The sequence below is a fragment of the Pituophis catenifer genome, unplaced genomic scaffold (assembly GCF_029215685.1).
Source record: "Pituophis catenifer annectens isolate HBS135680 unplaced genomic scaffold, rPitCat1.0.hap2 SCAF_3, whole genome shotgun sequence".
Taxonomy (NCBI): domain Eukaryota; kingdom Metazoa; phylum Chordata; class Lepidosauria; order Squamata; family Colubridae; genus Pituophis; species Pituophis catenifer.
In genome coordinates this window covers 148,302,590-148,324,001 of record NW_027256883.1, presented here as the reverse complement: position 1 = coordinate 148,324,001, position 21,412 = coordinate 148,302,590, and the positions used below count along the sequence as shown (strand labels likewise).

At 37.7% G+C, this 21,412-nt stretch overlaps 1 protein-coding gene across 1 annotated transcript in view; it reads right to left on the bottom strand.

Annotated features, from left to right (window-relative positions):
* The window catches only part of KANK4 (KN motif and ankyrin repeat domains 4), a 76,869-nt gene that overhangs the window by 15,289 nt on the left and 40,168 nt on the right, over positions 1 to 21,412 (bottom strand). The window contains exons 3-6 of the mRNA XM_070941287.1: positions 12,247 to 14,229; positions 6,586 to 6,697; positions 2,036 to 2,263; positions 449 to 536 (exon numbers count right to left, since the gene is read on the bottom strand). Of these exons, the coding sequence (XP_070797388.1) occupies positions 449 to 536; positions 2,036 to 2,263; positions 6,586 to 6,697; positions 12,247 to 14,229 (2,411 nt within the window). The remainder of the gene's footprint in view (positions 1 to 448; positions 537 to 2,035; positions 2,264 to 6,585; positions 6,698 to 12,246; positions 14,230 to 21,412) is intronic.

Sequence of the window (21,412 nt, the reverse complement as noted above, 5' to 3'; positions counted from 1 at the left end):
CAGCAACACATTGACCAATAAAAACAAAAGACCAATAAAAAAAGGAGACTTGATCTCCTTTTTTGAATCTTTGTGTCCAGCAGCCTCACTTTCTTTGTAGCTAAAAAAGGTTAAAGCTATTTCTGCAGGGTCAACATGTTCTAATGTGAGATCTGCAATGCATTGTCTTTTTTTTTTTTTTACAAAAGAACTAAAGACATTGTTTTATTGTTGTCTGTCACAAGGATGACATATATTTATGAATGTGTTATTTGCGCTTACACTTAACCTAGTTATTAAATTCTACCCCAAAATTCAATTTGGTTTTTGAGAAGAGGAATTTCAAAATTCCTAGGACTATTAACGGTCAGTGCTCATATATAAAATTAAACGTAAATTATAAGGTTTTAAAGAAAGATAAAAGAAACACATGATTAAAATGCAAATGGGAAAAAAAAAACAGGAGTACCAGGAATTTGTCCTTTGTGGTCCTTATTTCTGACAAGTTTTTGCTTAAGATCTGGCACCCTTTGAGAAAATCTCCCGAGGGTCTAAATCTGAAAATGAAAAACATAATTGTGTGTTTTTATCTAAGAAATACATAAGGAATGGTGATTGGGAATTGGAAAAAAATATAGATATGGCAATGGACAAGGGATCTTATTATAAATCTCTCAAGCCTTAATGACTTTCCTTTTTATTCCTTTACTACCAATTCTACTTTTACTATTAAGACCCTTCTTTGTACTTATCTCTGAACTTATTGGAAAAGTTCAAAGCAGAAAGTCAAAATAGCAATTAGGGCTACAGCAAGAATTTAAATGCATCCCTACAATAGCAATAGCAGTTAGACTTACATACCACTTCACAGTGCTTTACAGCCCTCTCTAAACAGTTTACAGAGTCAGCATATTGCCCCCGACAATCTGAGTCCTCATTTAACCGACCGAAGGCTGACTCAACCTTGAGCCTGGTGAGATTCGAACAGCCAAATTGCAGACAGTCGGCAGTCAGCAGAAGTAGCCTGCAGTGCTGCATTCTAGCCACTGCACCATGGCGGCTCTTAATTATATATGTTAATAAGTATATTACCAACACTGGCCACAATCCAATGGAGTGAGGCATGCTAGATTCGATTGCATGATTTCTCTTAGATTATATTCATAATTCTCATACACACAATACCCTGCTTAGTTAGGAGCAGAACTCCAGTTCATCAGGAGTTTCCTTGAAAGAAAGTTCCTTCACAAGAATTATACAACTGTTGGTAAGTTACTGTATGCATGACGATGCCATTGTCTACAGAATGGCTCAAGGCTTTGATGAAGGAAAAGTGGCCCACAGGTTAAACATTAAATTCTCTCATCTGCCTTTTTTTTCCCAGCATCACTATTCCAAAGTTAATTTTGCTAATTTAAACAGATGCTTATAAATCTATTGCTAGCTTTATAATTAAATATATGGATTTAACTATACATTCTACATGAAACCCAAGATCTGCTCAAAGAATAGATGCAGTCCTCCACTTACAACCATAACTGAACCCTAAATTTCTGTTTGTAAGTGAAACAGTTGTTAAGTGAGTTTTGCCACATTTTACGACCTTCCTTGCCAATGTTGTTAAGTGAATCACTGCAGTTGTTAAATTAGTAACACAGTTGTTAAGCGAGTCTGGCTTCCCCTGTTGACTTTGCTTGTCAGAAGGTTGCAAAAGGGGATGACATGACGCCAGGACACTGCAACGGTCATAAATATGAACAAGTTGCAAAGTGTCCAAATTTTGATCATGTGACCATAGAGATGCTGCAACAGTTATAAGTGTGAAAAACAGTCATAAGTCACTTTTTTCAGTGTGGTTGCAACTTTGAATGGTTACTAAATGAATGTTAATAAGTTGAGGACTATCTGTATCAATAAATATCATCAGTGTTAAAACTTTTCTTTATATAAACATAGATATTATTTTTCTCACTACATATTTCACCTGCAGATCATGTTATGAAACACAAATTGTTATGGGCTGATTACTTGCAGTTATATACAAAGCTGTAATTACCTCTCAGCTTTATCTTGCATTGTTGATTGTGTGGTTTCCTCTAGTTTTCCTGGATCGCGGTCCTTCTTTGCACTTGGAGGAGTTGCAGATGTTGATTGTTCATCTTCTTTGACCTCTTCCCCCCAACTTTGCTCCTCGTTCCCATGTTTTCTGTCCATCTCATTATCTGAATCACCTTCAGAGGAGTTTTCTTCACAGCTAGAATCTTCGCTGGACGTGGTTTCATAACTGAATATGAACACCAGGCATTACTTAGTTTTCTCTTTTGACAAGCAAAACAAGTAGTCAGCCCCAAATGTTTAACTCTAAAATTCACCCTATGCAAGACATATGGATTTAAGATGCAAAGAAGTTGATATGTATGTTCTTTGACTTATTCTTGGTCAATTTTTTTTACTGCTTATAATAATAAAATATATATCTGAAATTAGGATAACTCTGAACTCAGAGCTGACTTGAAAAATATGGTTTTTTATTGTAAACCACCCAGAGTCACTTAAGGTGAGATGGGCAGTGGGGGGGGGGGGGAAGGGAGGGGGCGGAGAGGGAGAGAGAGAGAGAGGAATGATAGATGATGGAAATAATCATCTTGAAAGAATTATAGTAATGTTTTAGCTAGAGCTTTTTTTGAATAGTTTGCAGTACTACTCATGCAGAATTATTAGGTGACTGAGTTTGTACACTGCATGGTTTATTTAATCACAGTTGTTGAATAAGTCACCATTGCCAGGATTCAAACAAAACACCAAGCCAATAAGTTTAAAAACCTCAATCAAAACCACATTATGACTTAAGAGTAGTGTGTGCAATCAAGTGTTTGCTTAGCCTAAGTTGAATGGAAGTTAATTCCAAGGAAATGAGCATAAAAGTGTAGCTACCATCATTATTGACAGAATAAATTAATTCCTAGAAACACAATCGACTGCTAATGCCAAAGGGGGAAAACAAACTGGCTGTTTTACCTGGAAATATACATGACAGACACTGGTCTCATTGTTATTTTTATTCGATGTAAAATAGCAGCATTGCTTTGGTATCAGTAATACCAAAGCAATGCTGCTATTTTACATCGAATAAAAATTTATCCTGTTAATCTATGCATTCCTGACATTCATTTTTACTGCTGGATGGACAAGTAAATAGAAGAGGCATTTGGCGCATATATTTGAATAACACAGTATACTATTTTGCTTTTGGGGGGGGGAATGAGTATTCTAGGCCACACAAAGGTCAACCAGATACATTCAGATAACTCCAAACAAGGAAGGGAGGGGGAGGTTTCCCAGTTGCTCTGTAACAGCTGGCATTCAAAGCATGTTGCATCTAGCAGATAGAGATCAAGACAAGCAGCCACTGGTAGCCATTTGTGCATTTTTTAAAAAAGCAAAACTGCCTCTGTGTCAGAGCATTTTAAAGCCATTAGCCGTTGCATAACTACACTCTTTTTATTGATGATGTTCTTCAGTTCCTACATCAGTAAGTTACTTTTTAAAAGTGGTTTTGCTACAATAGGCTGTTCCTGAAAGTTTGCAAAATGCAGTCAAACTAAATGGTCCTAGATTTGTAAATTAATTGTTATTAAAAGAATTGTCCTGACGATACTTGTTTTAAATTGTAAGGAGTTGCATTAAAGGGTTTTAGTGTGAAGGTAAACCATGGAATTAGCTTGTATTTACTGCTTCATGAAGAAATCAATGTTTGATTGATCTTTCTTTCTGCACATGCTTGATGATGTTATAACTAGAAAGGTTCATAGGGCATTTAAAAATGAGAGTAATGAAAGAAAAATCAAATTTCTCCCAATGCCATAACTAATTTGTTGCTCTATGGCACCTAAAACATCAGTTTAGGTACAGAAGTAATCATAATATTGTGAGCAATGATTAAGAATACTGTGCACTTTCAAATTTTTGAACCAAAAAAATTCATTCTCATCAGTCCAGATCTGATGAGTAGGCTCATCTGATTTAGGTAACTGACTTACCTGAGTGTGAATTTAAGCAATAATTCCGTACCTAACTAAGTCATCCCTATTTTGTAGACACTTAATTCAACTAAAATAATTTGAAACATTTCCACAAATATGACAAACATGATATGTCAATGAGCTCACTTATTAATGAAGAACTAGTTTTAATTACTTAATGAGTGATATTAGATGGAACCAGATTGAGATTATTGTGCAAAGACTTTCCCACAAAATCTAAAAAAATGCTATTGTGGTTCACAATAAACCATGCCTTTGTATTTAATGTCTTGGCACACCTTCCTGGATTGCTCAGACCTTACTCTAGTAAAATCACAAGGAAGAGATCTGTATCAACAATTATATCCAGATTCAGGAAGAATTTGATTAGTATTTAGTAAACAGCCCAAGATATCCATTTAAAGATTGCTTTTTCAGTATGTTGAGGCACAATAACTGTTTCTCATTTCTGCTTAGTCATTATGGTAGAGGAGGAGTAGAGTGGGGGGGAATAGGATGACTCGTCACAACCAATTCGCCATGGGCAACTGGCCGTGGGACAACTCGCCACTAAGACAATTCCACACAGTATAACTGAATGCAATAAATGTTATCCACCACTGTTTCTTCTACATTATTTCCATTGACAAAAATGGAAATAATGTCAAAGAAACTGTGGCAGATAGCATTTATTGCATTGAGTTATCCCGCATGGAACTGTTCCACAGTGAATTGTCCCTCGGCAAGTTGGTCGTGGCCAAGTTGTCGGCAAGTTGGTATGGCTGTAGCGAGTTGTCCTAGACGTGGAGGAAGAGCAAGACTCAGTTCAAAAAACTAGGCTATTATCTAGTGCAGAAATGAGTCTGCTTCCTCTGCTGACATGGAATAATCTGCTAGAGGCAGGAACTCATGGCAAAGGAAGATGGGCACAAACGGGAGCGAGCAATCTTTGGGATGGGGACAAGACTGCATTAATATTTGGGGAAACAAGACTTCATTGACTAGACACTGGAATTTTAGTAAGGCAGATAAAGAGGGACCTAAAAGGTTTTTTAAAAGGAGCTTAGAGTGCTACAGCCAGCCTAAGATCTCCAGGTGTCCATTAGTGTTGCATGTGCCTACATTAGCTGTTGATTTAGGAGATTTGATCTACCCTCCCGATACTTTTTCTTCCTCTTGATGTTTGTCTTTGCCTAACTTTCTTATTTCCAGCAGGGATTGTTTTGCTTCTTAGGAAGGAAAAGGAAGGCGTTACTGTAATCCTGAGTATAATGATGCAGAAATAAATGGCCATTTGCCCCTAGGTAGCCACATAATCTCCTTCAACCATCAGTAGCCGCTGACTCTGCTCATTTACTGACTGAGTCAATTGCCAACTGCAGTAAACTTCCATTTTCCATGTGGTCATTTTTATATGCTTGCTTTACCCTTAAAAAAAAAAATCCAGGGGGAAATATTGCTATGGAATAAATTGTACATTTAGATTTGGAGCCAAGGGACAGGGATGACTTATGACTGGTGAGAAAGGATTTGATTAACATGGGGGAAAGGTGCAGTTGACTGATCCTGATGCCCTGGGAGCCAAGAACTATTAAGCCTCCCAGAAACTGGCAGGACCTGACTGTAAGCAACCTATAATAGTAATTGTCCCAAACTGTGAACTGTACAACACTTTCAGTTCTCTGAGTAATAGATTCAAGAACTCCCGTGTGCTTTTTTTAATGGTGGCTTGTAAGAGAAAATGGGGTAACAATCGTAATGAAATTATTTGGACTCCTCTTTAGAAATCCAAAGAGGAAGAAGGTTAAATTGAAGGCTAAATACAATAACAGTATGGAATAAGATATGTAAGATAATATAAAGAAAGTAATGCATGGTATGAACAATTAAGTAATAACACTAGTGTGGCATACAAGTTATGACTGCTCATTTGGCAACTATTCAAACTTGCGATGGTGCTGAACAAGAAGGACTTATGAGCAGTCCTCAAGAGTTCTGGCTGTCACATTGTCCCTGTAGTCAATTACAATTTCTGACATCCCTTACCAATGTCCCACAAGCAAAGGCATTGGGGAAGCCAATAGGAAGTCAGAAGTCGCAATCATGTGAGGTCCATACTTCTTACCAACCTGTACTTAATTATGGCAAACAGGATTGCTGGAATTGTCATTACTTAGTGATGTGGTCACATGACACTGCATTTTACAACCCCATCACTTAGCAATGGCAATTCTGGTCCCATTTGCCATCATAACCTGAAGACTACTTGTATTGAGGCTCACTGCATAGTCCATTACTCATTCATTGGAACAAATATCATTTTTTTTCTGAAACGTGGGTTGAGCTTCTCCTTGATCACTAAGCAAGGAATCAATTATGCTTGAAGCAGGAATATATGAGCCCTATTAATTACATTCTCTTTATTGCTTCTTGGCAACTTTTGATAGCGATCTAATCCACAGTAGAATGGAAGAGGAATAAACAAAGTTACATTACATCAGACATGTCCGTATCATTCTGAACACACATGCAATGAAGCATTATAAAATGAAAAGGCAATCTTGTCCCTTCCACTGATGCTTACCCACCATTTACCCCAACAAACTGAAGGTTCTTTTTGGTGCCATTACTTCCTTCGTGGAAACCAGCTTCTTTCTTTTTCATAATAGATTTCAGACTTGTACTTGGAGAGATTTCTGATAGAAATAAGTTTTAAAACAATTATATAAAAACGTTATCATCACCGCTCTTTCTTAATATTACCACATATGTTGCAAATGCTGAGTTCTACTGCCAATTTCTACTGCCATGACAGATGTTCATGATGCACATCCCTGGATGGCCAGGGCTTCATGCAGCCACCATGCATTCTTCCCAATGAACAGGAATTCTCATGCCAACATAGAAGATGTGGTAGAAAAATCTTCTACGCTTTTCTCTACTGTGAGTCATACAAACACATTATGGCAGCTGAAGTCCGTAAAAAGAATTGTGACAATGTAGGAACAAGAACTGAGGGTACTGTGGGCAACCAAAAAATAAACACATGGATTACCAAACAAATCACTCCAGAGTTTTCCTTCAATGTACAAATTACCAGGTTCAAATTGTCCTACTTTGGACACATTATGTAGAGCAGAGGTCTTCAAACTTGGCAGCTTTAAGACTTGTGGACTTCAACTTCCAGAATTCTCTGGAGAATTAGCTGGAGAATTCAGCTGGCTGGAGAATTCTGGAAGTTGAAGTCCACAAGTCTTAAAGCTGCCAAGTTTGAAGACCTCTGATGTAGAGACTTAGCTCTCTGGAGAAGGCTCTAATGCTGGGAAGGTGAGACAAAAGAGGAGGACAACTAGTAGCAAGGTGGGTGGGCTCAGTTACACTGGCAGTGAGTGAATGTACAATTGGAATCCCCAAAAGACCCTACTAGGGACAGATTATTATGGAGAAAATCTACCTGTGTGGTTGTTAAGAGTCAGATAGAAGATGCTATGAGTGACAACAGACATTATTCCCCACTTTTCCCCATTGTCCTGAATTGTCCATGATGATTTGACTCATTTCTCAGGCTAACTTTTAATTAAAAGTTCTTTCCAATTGGGCTGATAAAGAGCTGCAAGTGAATAGGAAAAGAATCGGATCAAACAACATCCGTTCGCACAATACAGCATTTTTCTGAAAGGCAACAAGCAAGCATATGGAAGTGGTATTAAACAGCAGTGAGATATTAGGCACCACAATGAAGCCCAATCTACACTCCAATACATGTCTGTTGCCTTCAGGAAGGAGGTTATCCCATGATCAGTCTAAGATGCCTCAAAAAGGCATCATGTTGTCTATCAATACTGCCAAGTATATTTCTTGAGCTAGACCTGCTCCAGGTGATAAATTGCCAACTGCAGAACTATGGCAACTAATCTGTGATATTCTAGATAATTTTATTTGTTTGCTTGTTTATTTGCTTACTTATTTGTATCCCATCTTTATTATTTTTACAAACAATCCAAAGTGGTGAACCTATCCAACACATCTTCCTCCTCCTATTTCCCCTACAACACCACCCACTTGGTTTTCATGGCTAAATCAGGACTTGAACTCATGGTCTCCTGCTTTCTAGCCTAGTACCTTAACCAATAGCCCAAACTGGCTCTCATCCACAATGAAAAAGACTACCAGAGTTCACATTTAGTATGAAATGCTAATAATAGTATATTTTCCTACAAGACACTCTGGTTATTTTATATTGTATTTTGGTTGTATTCTCTGGACATTTCTACTTTGAAGAACCGTAAAAGCTATCTGGGGCTACCTATGCTAGCCTAATCTGGGCAAAAATAAGACTAGTGACTATGGCAGTACATAACATCTGGAACGAATTAATTTGCTTATCTGCACAATGGAGCATTAGGTCTCAGTATGAAAAACTGGTTATTTGTTCTGCTTGCCAAAGGATTATTGAATTGGGCTAATTAATTGTGATTTTAAATTATTAATACACATTAAGGCTCTGTTTCTTTTCAAATGCATCTACGTGCTTTTAAGTTGTGAAATTTAAAACTTTCTATTCAAACTATAAACTTTGTACATACTGTAACTTTCTTTCTGCATTAATTTGCCTTAGAATTTTTCTCTTGTGGTGGTTTAATATCGTCAGGCAAATGTAAGCAATCCAGTGTCTCCAAGATATTTTGGATTGTAAACTCTTTTTTTTTTTTTTTTGTAAACTCTTATCAGCCAAAGTTGGTGGAAAAGATTGTGAGAGGACAACAAATTGCCTACCTCTTCATCATTCTGAGAATCTTGAGATGGGTCATTTTCTGAACTCCATAAGTTTGCCTATACATTCCAGAAGATTTTTTTTGAATTTGCTAAAATGTTTTGTTTTACATCACATCATGTGCTACGATCTGATGGCAACATATTTGATAGCATCACCACATATGCACCATATGGCAGGAGTCTAGAATCATGCTAGATGGCCTAAAATGTTGGAAACGTATTTCAATGTTCCAATCTAATTTTCACCTAGCATGCTCAATCCCTCTACCCAGATCAGAGCAAACACACACAACTCAGTTCTGCTAGAAAAAAAAAAACATGGCTTGATCTTTATTTATTAAACATCAGCAAACGCCACAATAGTTAACTGGCAAAAGCAGGAAAATGCAGGGAGACAGGCGAGAATTTAGCTATATCTCTATACGTAAAAAGGCACAAAATTTTCCAGAGCTACTAGAAATTATATTGTGAATAATTAGCATGGGTGGTGGCCTTTCTTTTATCCCATGTTTAAACCTTTTGTATATAAAGTGGCAGAAGAGAGATTGAAAGAAGAAAGAAGGTGATCCCTCCTCAATTCTGCACTATTAATGAAAGAATTGACTGAATAGGGATGATAAAAATATAAAACTCCAATTTCCCACAGTTTTTCTCCCCGTATTATTAGAGATCCATTCACTCTGGAGGGGAGATTTGTCAGAATTCCACAGGTCTCTGAGCTCATTCAATCCTTACTGGACAATTGAAAGAATTATCTTTTCCATTTAGGATTTTGTCCTTTCATTATTTTCCGGATTTGAAAACCCTTGGGACCTACCAAGTCTATTTAATATCTTCCTTTTAGGCATTTTAGACAAAGAACAAAGACATTCACATTTTTAATTTCAAACTGAACTTTGAAATTGGACTGAAAATTTTAAGAGACGGAATGGAATCGTAGGGAATAAACTTTCAATATGCTTGGGAAAAGGACATCCTACACTGCGTAGATTATGAGAACAAACATTTGTGAAATTCAACATGAATAAGGGCTCTTCTCTGTCTTGTTGTTCATTAAAATGTAAGGCTAGGGATCTATACAAGGTTTCTGCCAAAGTCTGTCATTTGTCAGCCACATTTAGCTCACTAGGTCACATTGTCACATGCTGAGACAGCAAACTAGAAAGCCCAGATCATTCAGAGATAGCATGGCAAAAATTAGAATGTCGATAATGCATGACAGAGAAGGAAGACTATCGGCTGATTTTCTACTATCACAAGAGATTGAAAAGTAAAATCTGAGAATGACTAGGATTTGCTGTTGTTGTTTTACATGTGACAAACCTTACATTTAAACGTTAGCTGTCCATAATTTAAATCAAAAAGAGGCATCAGAGTTTGCCCACGATCAGGAACACCTTATAGTTTTGGCATAATAGTAGGCATTGTGGCAAAACAGGCACTGACCCAAAGTATTTTGTTATCTAAGGCAAAGTGCATAGTAAGCTCCCCACCCCCTATTCTACGTAGTGAGGCTTCTTTGATGGCAGCATCCACCAACACTGAGAAGGTCAAAATCTGAAGTCAAGGACAAGCTATGTGATATTTAAAGCTTTGACAGAGATAAGAGCCATGGAGCTCAAGAGCCAATGTTCCCAAACATACCATTCTAGTATGCTTACAGTAGAATCAGTTTTGTACCTCAGGTAGTCCTTGACTCATAACCATTTTTTTTAGTGACTGCTCAAAGCAGTGGTGGGGTTCAAAAATTTTTTACTGTCGGTTCTGTGGGCGTGGCTTGGTGGGCGTGGCTTGGTGGGTGTGGCAGGGGAAGGATACTGTAAAATCTCCATCCCCATCCCAGTCCAGGGGAAGGATACTGTAAAATCTCCATTCCCTTCCCACTCCAGGGGAAGGTTACTGCAAAATCCCCATTTCTTCCTGATCAGCTGGGATCAGCTGGGCAGAGAATAGAAGGGGGTGGGGCCAGTCAGAGGTAGTATTTACCAATTCTCCGAACTATTCAAAATTTCTGCTACTGGTTCTCCAGAACTGGTCAGAACCTGCTGAATACCACCTTGGCTCAAAGTTACAACAGCGCTAAAAATTGACTTACAACCATTTTTCACATTTATGCCGCTGCAGCACCCCCTTGGTCATGTGATCAAAATTCAAACACTTGGCAACTGGCATGGATTTATGATGGTTGCAATTTCCCGGGGTCACGCGATTACCTTTTGTGACCTTTTGACAAGTGACATGAATGGGGAAGCCAGATTCACTTAACAACTGTGTTAAGTGTAACTTAACAAGTGAGTATTTCACTGAATAGTTGTGGCAAGAAAGGATGTAGAACAGGGCAAAACTCAACAGCTATGTTGCTTGGCAATGGAAATTTCAAGCTGAATTGTGGTCGTAATTTGTATTGACTTACTTTTATCATATTGTATGCTTATTGTATGCTTATTTATATGCAATGAAATACCACTTCCTCATTTGGGAATCTTGGACTAAGTGAGTGGAAGGATTGATTTCCCTGACTGGTACCAGTGGTGGGTTGTCCCTGGTTCGGACCGGTTTGCAAGAAATGGTAGTAAAACCAGCAGGAGGCTCCGCCCACCACCCCAGATGTTATAGGTGATCTGCGCATGCACAAAAGCTTGGCGCGCACATGAGCAAAGCAATCCCGTTGCAAACCAGTAGTAAAGGTAAGTAGAACCCACCCCTGACTGATACCAACTCAAGATCAGGGTTATTGATTTAATGAATGCTACATGTACATAGTGAGCATTCCAATTAGTATAAATTTCTTGTTCTATTTGAAAATCATTTAATATTCCAGAGTTTGTACACCTAAGCTTCTTTCATAACTTTTGCTTGTTTTTCCATACTAGCTTTTTTAATATATAAATATGTACAGGTAATCCTCTTTTATAAGTCATAATGTATTTTTAAGTATTAACTTAGAATAATGGGAGCCCAGGCTCTTAGTACATAACTTCTTTGAGATTTTCCCAGACAACTGCAAAGAGCCTTGATAGTACAAGGGTTTAGTGCACCCTGTTATTAACACAGCTGCCTGCAATTTCTGCTGGTTCGAATCTCTCCAAGGCTCAAGGTTGACTCAGCCTTCCATCCTTTCTAAGGTAGGTGAAATGAGGACCCAGTTTGTGGGGGCAATAAGCTGACTTTGTATAAAAATATACAAAAGAATGAAGGCTATTGCTTAAAGCATTGTAAGCCGCCCTGAGTCTCCGGAGAAGGGCGGCATATAAATCAAATTAAAAAAAAAAAAAAAAAAAGAAGGTATGGACAGTACATTAAGCTATGTCTTGTTTTTTAAAAAATCAGGGAATATTCTGTAAATATCTTAGTTTTACCTTTTTATTTTGAAAAAGCAATTATGTCTACTTGATTTGTTTGTCAAGTGCTACCCCTGAATACCATCAGTGTAAGAGAAGGAAAGACTGGCTTTGTCAAAACTATTTACCCAACTGTTGATACTGTGTGTTGGAATTCTCTTGGTCTGTTGGTGTCTGTGCTGAGTAGGCAGAGAGCAGCAAATTCAGAGAATTAACAAGTTGATTCTGGATCGAACTGAGCTTTGAGGCAGGATGCTTTATTGCACTGGCTAGCTCGGGATACCCATGTTCTAGGCACAGCCACTGCTCTTGTAAGAGATCCTGGATTTTTTTAATGTATTGGCCCACAATGGGATCTGTAGGTGATTCCTTTGCTTCTTGGTGATTCTGCTCCTCCTGTTCTCGCTGAGCATCTTCTTGAAAAATGATTTGCATTCCTTTGGATTTTATGTCAGCTGTCTTGGGAGCAGAGCCATTTTCTCCCCCAGGAACAAAGAGGGTCAAAGGGTTTCTTTCTGTCTTGTTTTCATTACCAACATGTAGCTCATCATAGCTTGGTTCAACAATGGAGCAATCACTTTCCTGAACAATTCTCTCTCCTTCCTCGTTTCTCTGCAAAGTAGGCTCATCTCTTCCTCCATCATCAGCAGTAACACCTGATATCTCAGCACTGAGCAGCACTTTACATATTTCCACATTTTTATTGTCAGCCTCGTAAGTATCACCTCCTAGAGGTTCCACAAGCTCCGTGATGCTTACAGAAATCTCTTTTTCATGCATCACCTTTTCATGTACATGTTCGGTATTCACAGCAACATCGAAGTATTGGGGGGCATTTCTGGCCTGCACACCTGGCTTAATTTCTTTGATGTTTTCCCCACAGAGTTTCTCTTCCAGCTGGGCTTTAGAACTTGCTAGCAATTCAATGCTTCTCTCTTTTGCTTTGATTTCTTGATCCTGTTGCTTCAAAACCATCCGGATCTGCTCGAGTTCTTCTGTTTTGTGATTCAACTGCTTCTCCAAAATTGCAATATGCTGCTGTAACGCTCTTATATTGCTGGGACCTTTAAGAAGGAAGGGCTCGAGTTCTATATTTTTCCCCACTTCTCTAGTGCTAAGACCTGTCATTTCATCCTCTTCCTCTGCTTCTTCTGTAACAGTCTCACATATGTTAAGTTCTATTTCTTCCTGGGATTGCTTTACAGACATATTTTCTGAGGTACCGGTAGGGGCCAAACCACTCTGAACTGATGATGGATATATCTGTGACTCATGACATTCTTCTCCACTCTTGACCACCTCAAGGAATTTCTGAGAAATTAGGGGCTGGCTTTGCTGTGAATCACTGGGTTGTGTTATTTCCTTAGGAAGCTCTGTTTTTTGCTGGTCTAACAGAAGCTGAGCTTCTCTCCGTAATCCTGGACTTTTCTCAGAATCCTGGATGGCTTTATTGGTTTGCTCTTTCATATCCGTTAGATTTTCATGAGGGGTTAAGGGAGATCTTTTGGAACTAATTAACTCGGATGGCTTTTTTGCAGGGCTAAAATCAAGCTCTAAACCATTTCCATTGGAAGACCGAAGAAATCCCGAAGGCAGAAAAGCTGCCTGATGAGTTTCTTCTTCTAAATATGGAATTGGTAGAAGTTTGGCAGGCATGCTGGATGCCCTTAGAAGCTGAGGCCTTCCTTTACAATTGGCAGTCTCCTCTTCAAGGGGAAGAGGATCTTGTCTGACAGTCTCTATTAGCAGGGCTTTCTTTCTGTAGCTCGGTCCTTGGGGAAGAGTTGAATGTGAAGACGTGTCAGTGGATGTGACCAGGGGTCTGCTCCCCTCTGCATCTAAGGAGGTCTTTCTCTGTGTAAGGAAACTCTTGTTTAAGGAGGACGAATAGACATTGGATCCATTTTCTGGAAGGCTAAAGTTCCGAGGCAGAGTGCTAAATTTGGGGTGCTTAGTTTTCCGGCGGACTGGAATTCTCTTGATAGTATTTCCCTTTTCAATGTCATCGACATACTTCAGGAAGTCAAGATCTAAATGGAAACCGTAGGGGGTTTCAACAGAATAGGGACTTTGGGGTGGATCTTTATCCTCTGCTTTTGATGCCCAGTTATCTGTTAACATGAAAAAAAAATGGAAACAAAAAATAAAAGCTTTAATTTATAAGAGATTATATTGAAATCTAGAAATCTCATTATTATCCAAATTCACTCTTCCTGATACATATAAATAGTCGAAGGCAAACCTAAATATTTAGGAAAAACAATTAGGAAATATTCTTTTCTTTTTAGATTAATTGTTCAGGAAATTCTACACATCTGCAGAGCTGTTGGCTTGAAAGTAGAACAAGCCTATAAAACTTTTTACTTCTGACTGGACATAAACAACTTTTATACTGAAACAACCCATATACTTATCATGCATCATTCTTTTTTTTTATTGCAAAAGTTTTACAATTACATTTTCACCCCTTTTTCCCCCCCACCTCCCCCCCAAAGTACTTCCCAACCTCCCTAACCCTCCCTAACCCTCCCCTCCCCCCAGACTTCCCTATAATATACTCATAATCATAAAGAACCCTAATATAACACATATATATAAACTTGAGCCCCTCCCTCCCCTGTATAATTTTTCTCTTTATCTCATTACTTTAAAAAATTTCTAGTACATTATTTTCAAGTAAAAGCTATTTGATACTTTCTAGTTTGATATTTGTTCTGAACATATTCTATCCACCTTTTCCATTCCCACTCATAAGTCTCTTGTGAACAGTCTTTTAAATATGCTGAAATCTTCGCCATCTCTGCAAAACTGGCCATCTTCAAAGTCCATTCCTCGATAGTGGGCAAAGCTTCATTCTTCCAGTATTTACCTATCAACAATCTTGCTGCTGTTATCATATACAATATCAATTTTGTTTCACCCAATGTAAAACCCCTAACTATACCCAGTAAAAACAGTTGTGGAGAAAATTGAATTTTTTTCTTCAAAACATTCTGCATGACCCACCAAATTTTTATCCAAAAAGCCTTAACTTTTCTACAGGTCCACCAAACATGATAATACGTAGCATCCAAACATTCACATCTCCAACATTTTGGCTGAACATTAGGGTACATACATGACAACTTTTTGGGATCTAAATGCCATCTATAAAACATTTTGTAGAAATTTTCCCTCAGGTTCTGCGACTGTGTAAATTTAACATTCTGAACCCAAATTTTTTCCCATGTTTCCAGCATCACTGGTTCTTCAAAATTCTGTGCCCACTTAATCATACAGTCTTTAACTAGTTCAGTTTCTGAATCTCTTTCTAGCAAAACATTATAAAGCCTTTTGATATGCATTGGACCTTTCTCTCTTATATGTCTAACCAATTCTTCCTCATGCAACATAATACCAGTTTTTTGGTCCTCTTTCCATCTCAGTTGTAATTGATTATATTGTAGCCAAGTTAAATTAATCCCTTCATCCAACAGTGTCTGCAATGTCTTCAGCTGCCATCTGCCCGCATCTGTAAAAAAAACCTCTTTATATAAAAACCCCCCGAGTGACATTATATTTGTATTCCACAAAGTATGACCAAGATCCAGCCATAGCGGTATTTTATAATCCCATTTGAGTCGGTGCTTCTTCCAAACTCTCATCAAAGAATCTCTAAGTATATGACTTTTAAATACTTTATCTACTTTGTCGTCGTAAAATAAGTAAGCATGCCATCCAAATTCAAAATCAAAACTTTCTGCATTCAGTATTCCAGTCTTTTTACTTCCAAACCAATCACTTGTTAAAGTTAAAGCTGCTGCATCATAATATAACTGTAGGTTTGGGAGTTTAAGGCCTCCTCTTTCTGGAACATCTTGCATAATTTTCAATTTCACTCTCGGCTTCTTCTCGTTCCAGACAAACTTATTCACACCAGACTGCCAAACTTTCAGTTGTTTATCACTTTTAAGCACCGGAATCATTTGAAACAAAAACAGAAATCTTGGCAAAATGTTCATCTTAACTGCTGCTATTCTTCCAAGTAAAGACAGTTGCAGCTTTTTCCAAGTCTCCATGTCTTTCTGGACCTCTCGCCACAACACCTCATAATTATTTTGAAACAATTTCATGTTTGATTCTGCAACCTGAACTCCAAGATATTTTACCTTAGGTACAATTTCAAAACCTGCCCTCCTTTCAAGCTCATGTTTACGATCTTGTGTCATATTTTTAACTATCATTTTAGTCTTTTTTGAATTCAGTCTAAAACCTGAAACTCTACCATAGTCTTGTATAATGTCGTTCATCAGGATTGTTGATTCCATTGGTTGTGATAGGGTAACAACCAGATCATCTGCAAATGCCTTTATTCTATAATCCTCTTGCCTTATCATTATGCCCTTCAAAATTTTAGAGTCCCGTATTGTATTTAGCAAGACTTCCAATATTAAAATAAATAAAAGTGGGGACAACGGACATCCCTGTCTTGTTCCTTTTTCAATTTTAAACTCTGTCGTCAGACTTCCATTAATAATAATCTGTGCTTTTTGCTCTTGATAAATTGCTGAGATCGCCTGTATAAATTGGTCCCCAAAGCCCATCTTTTTTAAAGTCTTTAGTAGAAAATTCCAATCCACTCTATCAAAGGCCTTCTCTGCATCCAAAAAAACCAGCACTGCAGGAATCTGTTTATTCTTATCAAGATATTCCAATAAGTCTATTACTTGCCTTACATTGTCCTTCATATATCTGCCCTCAATAAATCCCGCTTGGTCCTCATGAATCACCTTTTGGATTACTGGCATCAACCTGTTGGCTAATACCTTCGCATAAATTTTATAGTCTGTGTTCAAAAGAGATATTGGTCTGTAATTCTCTGGTTTTTTAGGACCAACTTGTTCTTTTGGTATCAAAGATATATAAGCAGTTGTCCAAGATGGGGGTATTTTACCCCCTTGTTGAATATTGCAAAATAAATCTCTAAGTTGTCCCACCATTTCAGCTTGTAAAGTTTTGTAATACATTGCAGTCAAACCATCCGTGCCAGGAGCTTTGGCTGTTTTTAACTGTTTAATTGCTGCTATTATCTCCTCCTCTGTTATAGGATAATTCATTCTTTCCTTTTGTTGATCAGTAATTTTTGTAACTCTCTTATCATTTAAATATTTTTCTATAAGTCCATTCTGCACCTCTTCTTTGGCATATAGTTTAGTATAATAGTCCACAAAAGCTTCTTTAATTAATTTTTGTTGAAAAATTTCTTTCCCTCCAATATCAATACTATCAATAGTCCGTGTACTTTGTTTTTTCCTCAATGTGTAAGCCAACCATCTGCCCGGTTTGTTAGCGTTGCAAAATGTATTATGCTTCGCGTATTGTAGGCTTGTTGCAACTTGTTCCGCCATAAGCATTTGAAATTGGTCTTTCAAAAGTTTTATAGCACTTCGTATTCTTTCATCTGTTGGGTTTTTAATAAGTAACTGTTCTTTATTCTTTATTTCCATTTCCAACTCAGATCTTTTCTTTTGTCGGAACAGTCTATGTTTAGAATTCATGTAGATAAGTACCCCTCTCATATAAGCTTTACTTGCGTCCCAAACAATTTCAATTGGGGTACCTTTATTCAAATTTATTTCAAAAAATTCTTTCAAATGCTTTTTAAGTTCTATTGTATTTTTTTCATATCTAAACAAGTTCTCATTTAATCTCCAAGAACGTCTCTCAACCTTATCCATCTCAATTTCTATCCATACAGGGCTATGGTCAGTCAAAGTTCTTGGAAAAATCTTTGTTCTTTTTGTTTTAACAAGTAGATCATTTGACAACAGGATAAAATCAATCCTAGAAAAGGATCTGTGTCTATCAGAAAAGAAAGTGTAATCCAATTCATTTGAATTATGTATTCTCCAAACATCTTTTAGTTCCATATCTTCTTTCATATCAAAAAAAGTCTGTGGTAGTCTAATTCTAGACTTTGCCAAGCTCTTTTTATCTAGTTTAGAATCAATTACTCCATTCCAGTCTCCCATAATTAAAATAGATCTATAGTCCCATTGCAATATTTTAGTATGTAACATCTTATAAAAATAGTCCTGTTGTTGGTTGGGAGCATAAATTCCAATCAAAAGAATTTGGCCATTTGCTGTGAGCAATTCAATTGCTACAAACCTACCATCTTGATCTGCTTCTATAACTTTCGCTGTTAATTTTTTATTTACATAAATAACCACACCATTCTTTTTCTGCGAAGTTGAAGATATATAATGTGCTCCTAATTTTGAGTTTATCAAATATTTTTGATCTTGAGTTGTAATATGCGTTTCTTGTAAACATATTATATCATTATTAAATTGTTTCAAATATGTAAATAATTTCTTCCTTTTCTGTGCTGAATTCAACCCATTGACATTCCAAGATAGACACTTAAAGGTCATCAGCCTCTTTCTGGAGTGCAGAGCAAAATATTTGAAGTTCATCCGAAAGCTTCGATCTCGCTCCTCCCATAGCGCCACTCTCTTGTACGGTACTCTTAACTGCCTTCTTGTCTTGTCTTTCCTGTTGTTGTTGTTGCTTTTGTTTAAGTAGCTTGGATTGAGCTCTAGTTATACGTTGATCTTTAACTTCAGTCAACTGAATCAAATCCAAAATTGGAGAAGAATCCAACAAGGGCTCACTCAGAAAACCTCCTTCTGCACCTTGCACTATTTCTAATTCCTGCTTAGACTGTTCTTTCAATTGCCTCTCTTCACTCTCCTTAATCTCCAAAACTGTAGATGTACGTGGAGATGGTGTTCTTTCCTTAAGAATAGTACTGTAAAAGTGTTGTGCCTTCTCCACGGTATTCAACCGATATCCTTCTCCCTTATATCTAAAAATTATCCCAGCTGGTGCGTCCCACCGGAAGGGTATCTGTAAATTTTTCAATTCCTTAACAAGAAAACCAAATTCTTTTCTGGCTTTCAGCATTTTAGGAGGTAATTCTTTAAAAATTTCAAGTCGTGAACCCCCCACTTGTACAGAAGTGTGAAAAGATTTTTGCAGGATATCATTTCTAATTTCTCTATCAGTAAAGTATATGACCACATCTCTGGGCAGTTGTCTTTGTCTGGCCACCCAAGAGTTCACTCTGTAAATTTTATCTATTTTATGAAATACCAAATCAGGATTAGCTTGTAAAATCTTAGCCAAGGCTTCAGAGCAAACTTGTCTCAAATCCTGTCTCTCCTCCTCTCGAATTCCCCGAAGCCGTATGGCGAATTCCATCGCCCGGAATTGTATCATAACAATCTCATCTTCGATTCTCTGCATTTTATTGTCAACTTCATCAATTTTATAATCATTGTCTTTCATCTTAACATTAACTTCTGATTTAAATTCTTCAACTTTAAAATCAACTGTCCCAATAAATTCTGCCAGGCCAGACGCCACTTCTGATATTTTTTTGGTCACCTTATTTTGATTCTGTTTCACCATGTCTTTAACTTCATTAATTTCCTGCATAAATTCCTGATGTGATTTTTGAAGTTTATCATCTATCTCCTGTTGAGATTTTTGAAATTTATCATCCAAAGTTTTAGAAATAAATTCTTTTAAATCTCCCACATCAAATTCTTTTTTCTGAGTTTGTAGCTGTTGAGCAGGGGGAAGTTGCGTTTCATGTTTGTGTGTGGGGGATCCCCCCCCTAATGCCTTCCCTTCCTGCTTCTTTGAAGCCATCCTGGCTCGTGATCTAGTTTTTCTAAAGAGGGAAGTTCCTTTTCCTTTCCCTCCTGCACAAAGACTTCTAAAAAAGTCCCCCAGATTTGATCAAATAAGGGTTAAAATAAAGCAAAGTCCAATATTGAAAAGGGAAAAATTTCCCAGTTGTTTCTCTTATAACAAGCAAGGCAACTTTGTAGCAACTTGGAAACTTTGTAACAAAGCAAAGTAACTTCACCAATCCACACTCGCTGGCTCGTTAACTCTGAGGCTAGGCGCCATGTTTTTTCAAAGCACTTTCACTCACTCGCATTTTCTCAGATTGAAAAGTCAACAAAGTGCTAATACTTGCGTTTCCAAATTTCGGGATTCAGTAGTTTCGCTGTTTATTAAAGCTGGTTCTTTCGCTTTAAGTTTCCTGCAGCCGGCTTGTTCTGCAAAAGCAGAATCGTCCCACGTCGCCCGGAGTTTCAGCAGGTTGGGAGGGAGCCACACCTGTTCTCTCCCCAGAAGCTTCCCTGGGGGGTTACAGGGGCTCAACCTGTGCCCTGCGCTCTCTCCTTCTTCAATCCTGTGGATTTAGAAGTTTTCGAGCCGCTTCTTCGCCTCGAAGCGGCTCTACAGGCGGCGGGGCTGGCGGAGCTTCAAAGAGCGCCGCCGTCGCCGAAGACAAGGAAACCGGAAGTCATGCATCATTCTTATTCCAAAGATTTCACTGCATAAATTATATAAGCCCAAGGATGGAGTTTTATGGAAAGGCCAGAAGGAAGTAACAAAGTATTTTGACTAAGTAACATTATGCACACAGAATATTAATAACAGGCAGATTAAGGCTGATCTTTTTGAGTTTATCAGGTTTCATCCCAAGGAAGTTTAAAATGTTGTTCTTAGTTCCTTGGAGGAAAGACAGGATATATATATATATATAAAGAAAACTAAATACCAGACAAGGAGAGTTAGATATGCTAAGTTTAAGTCATCCTATTGGTTTTCTCGAGACATTTCTGCCTCTAGGTTGCAGCAATACAGACCTATTCCAGTACTGATGAAAATCAGCCTGTATCAGTATGCATAACTTTTTATTCTAAATGCTAGTTATAGCTTCAGGCACAACTACAAGGCAGCTTCATTAAATCACTGTGCAGTTAGTCTCCATCCACAAGGCAAAGAAGGAAAGAATGGCTGGCAATTTGTCATTCAAGACATCTCTGTAGAGTCAGCTAGAATATATAGCCCCAAAGAGGGATGTGAAAATATATAAACTTATTTTCTGTGACTCCACAGATATTTGTTCCACTACGAGTCCTCAGGAATTTGCTAAATCATCACTCTAATTGATAATTGTGTAAACAACAGCTTCTGCAGACTGCATTACAGATCTGCTTTAAAAGCCACACGATTCTAATATATGTGAAATCTTTACTATTATGTTCAGTGCTGATAATGCATTTTTCAACATGTTTTCTAACCATGACAAGTACTTACTGGCATGGATTTAACAGTAGTCTTGACGAAAAAGAATGCTATGTCAGCCTTGCTCTTTTTAAAATGTAAGAATGTTTTAGTGGGCACACAAAATGGCATGGCCCCAGATGTTTATTTAGTCTATAAAGC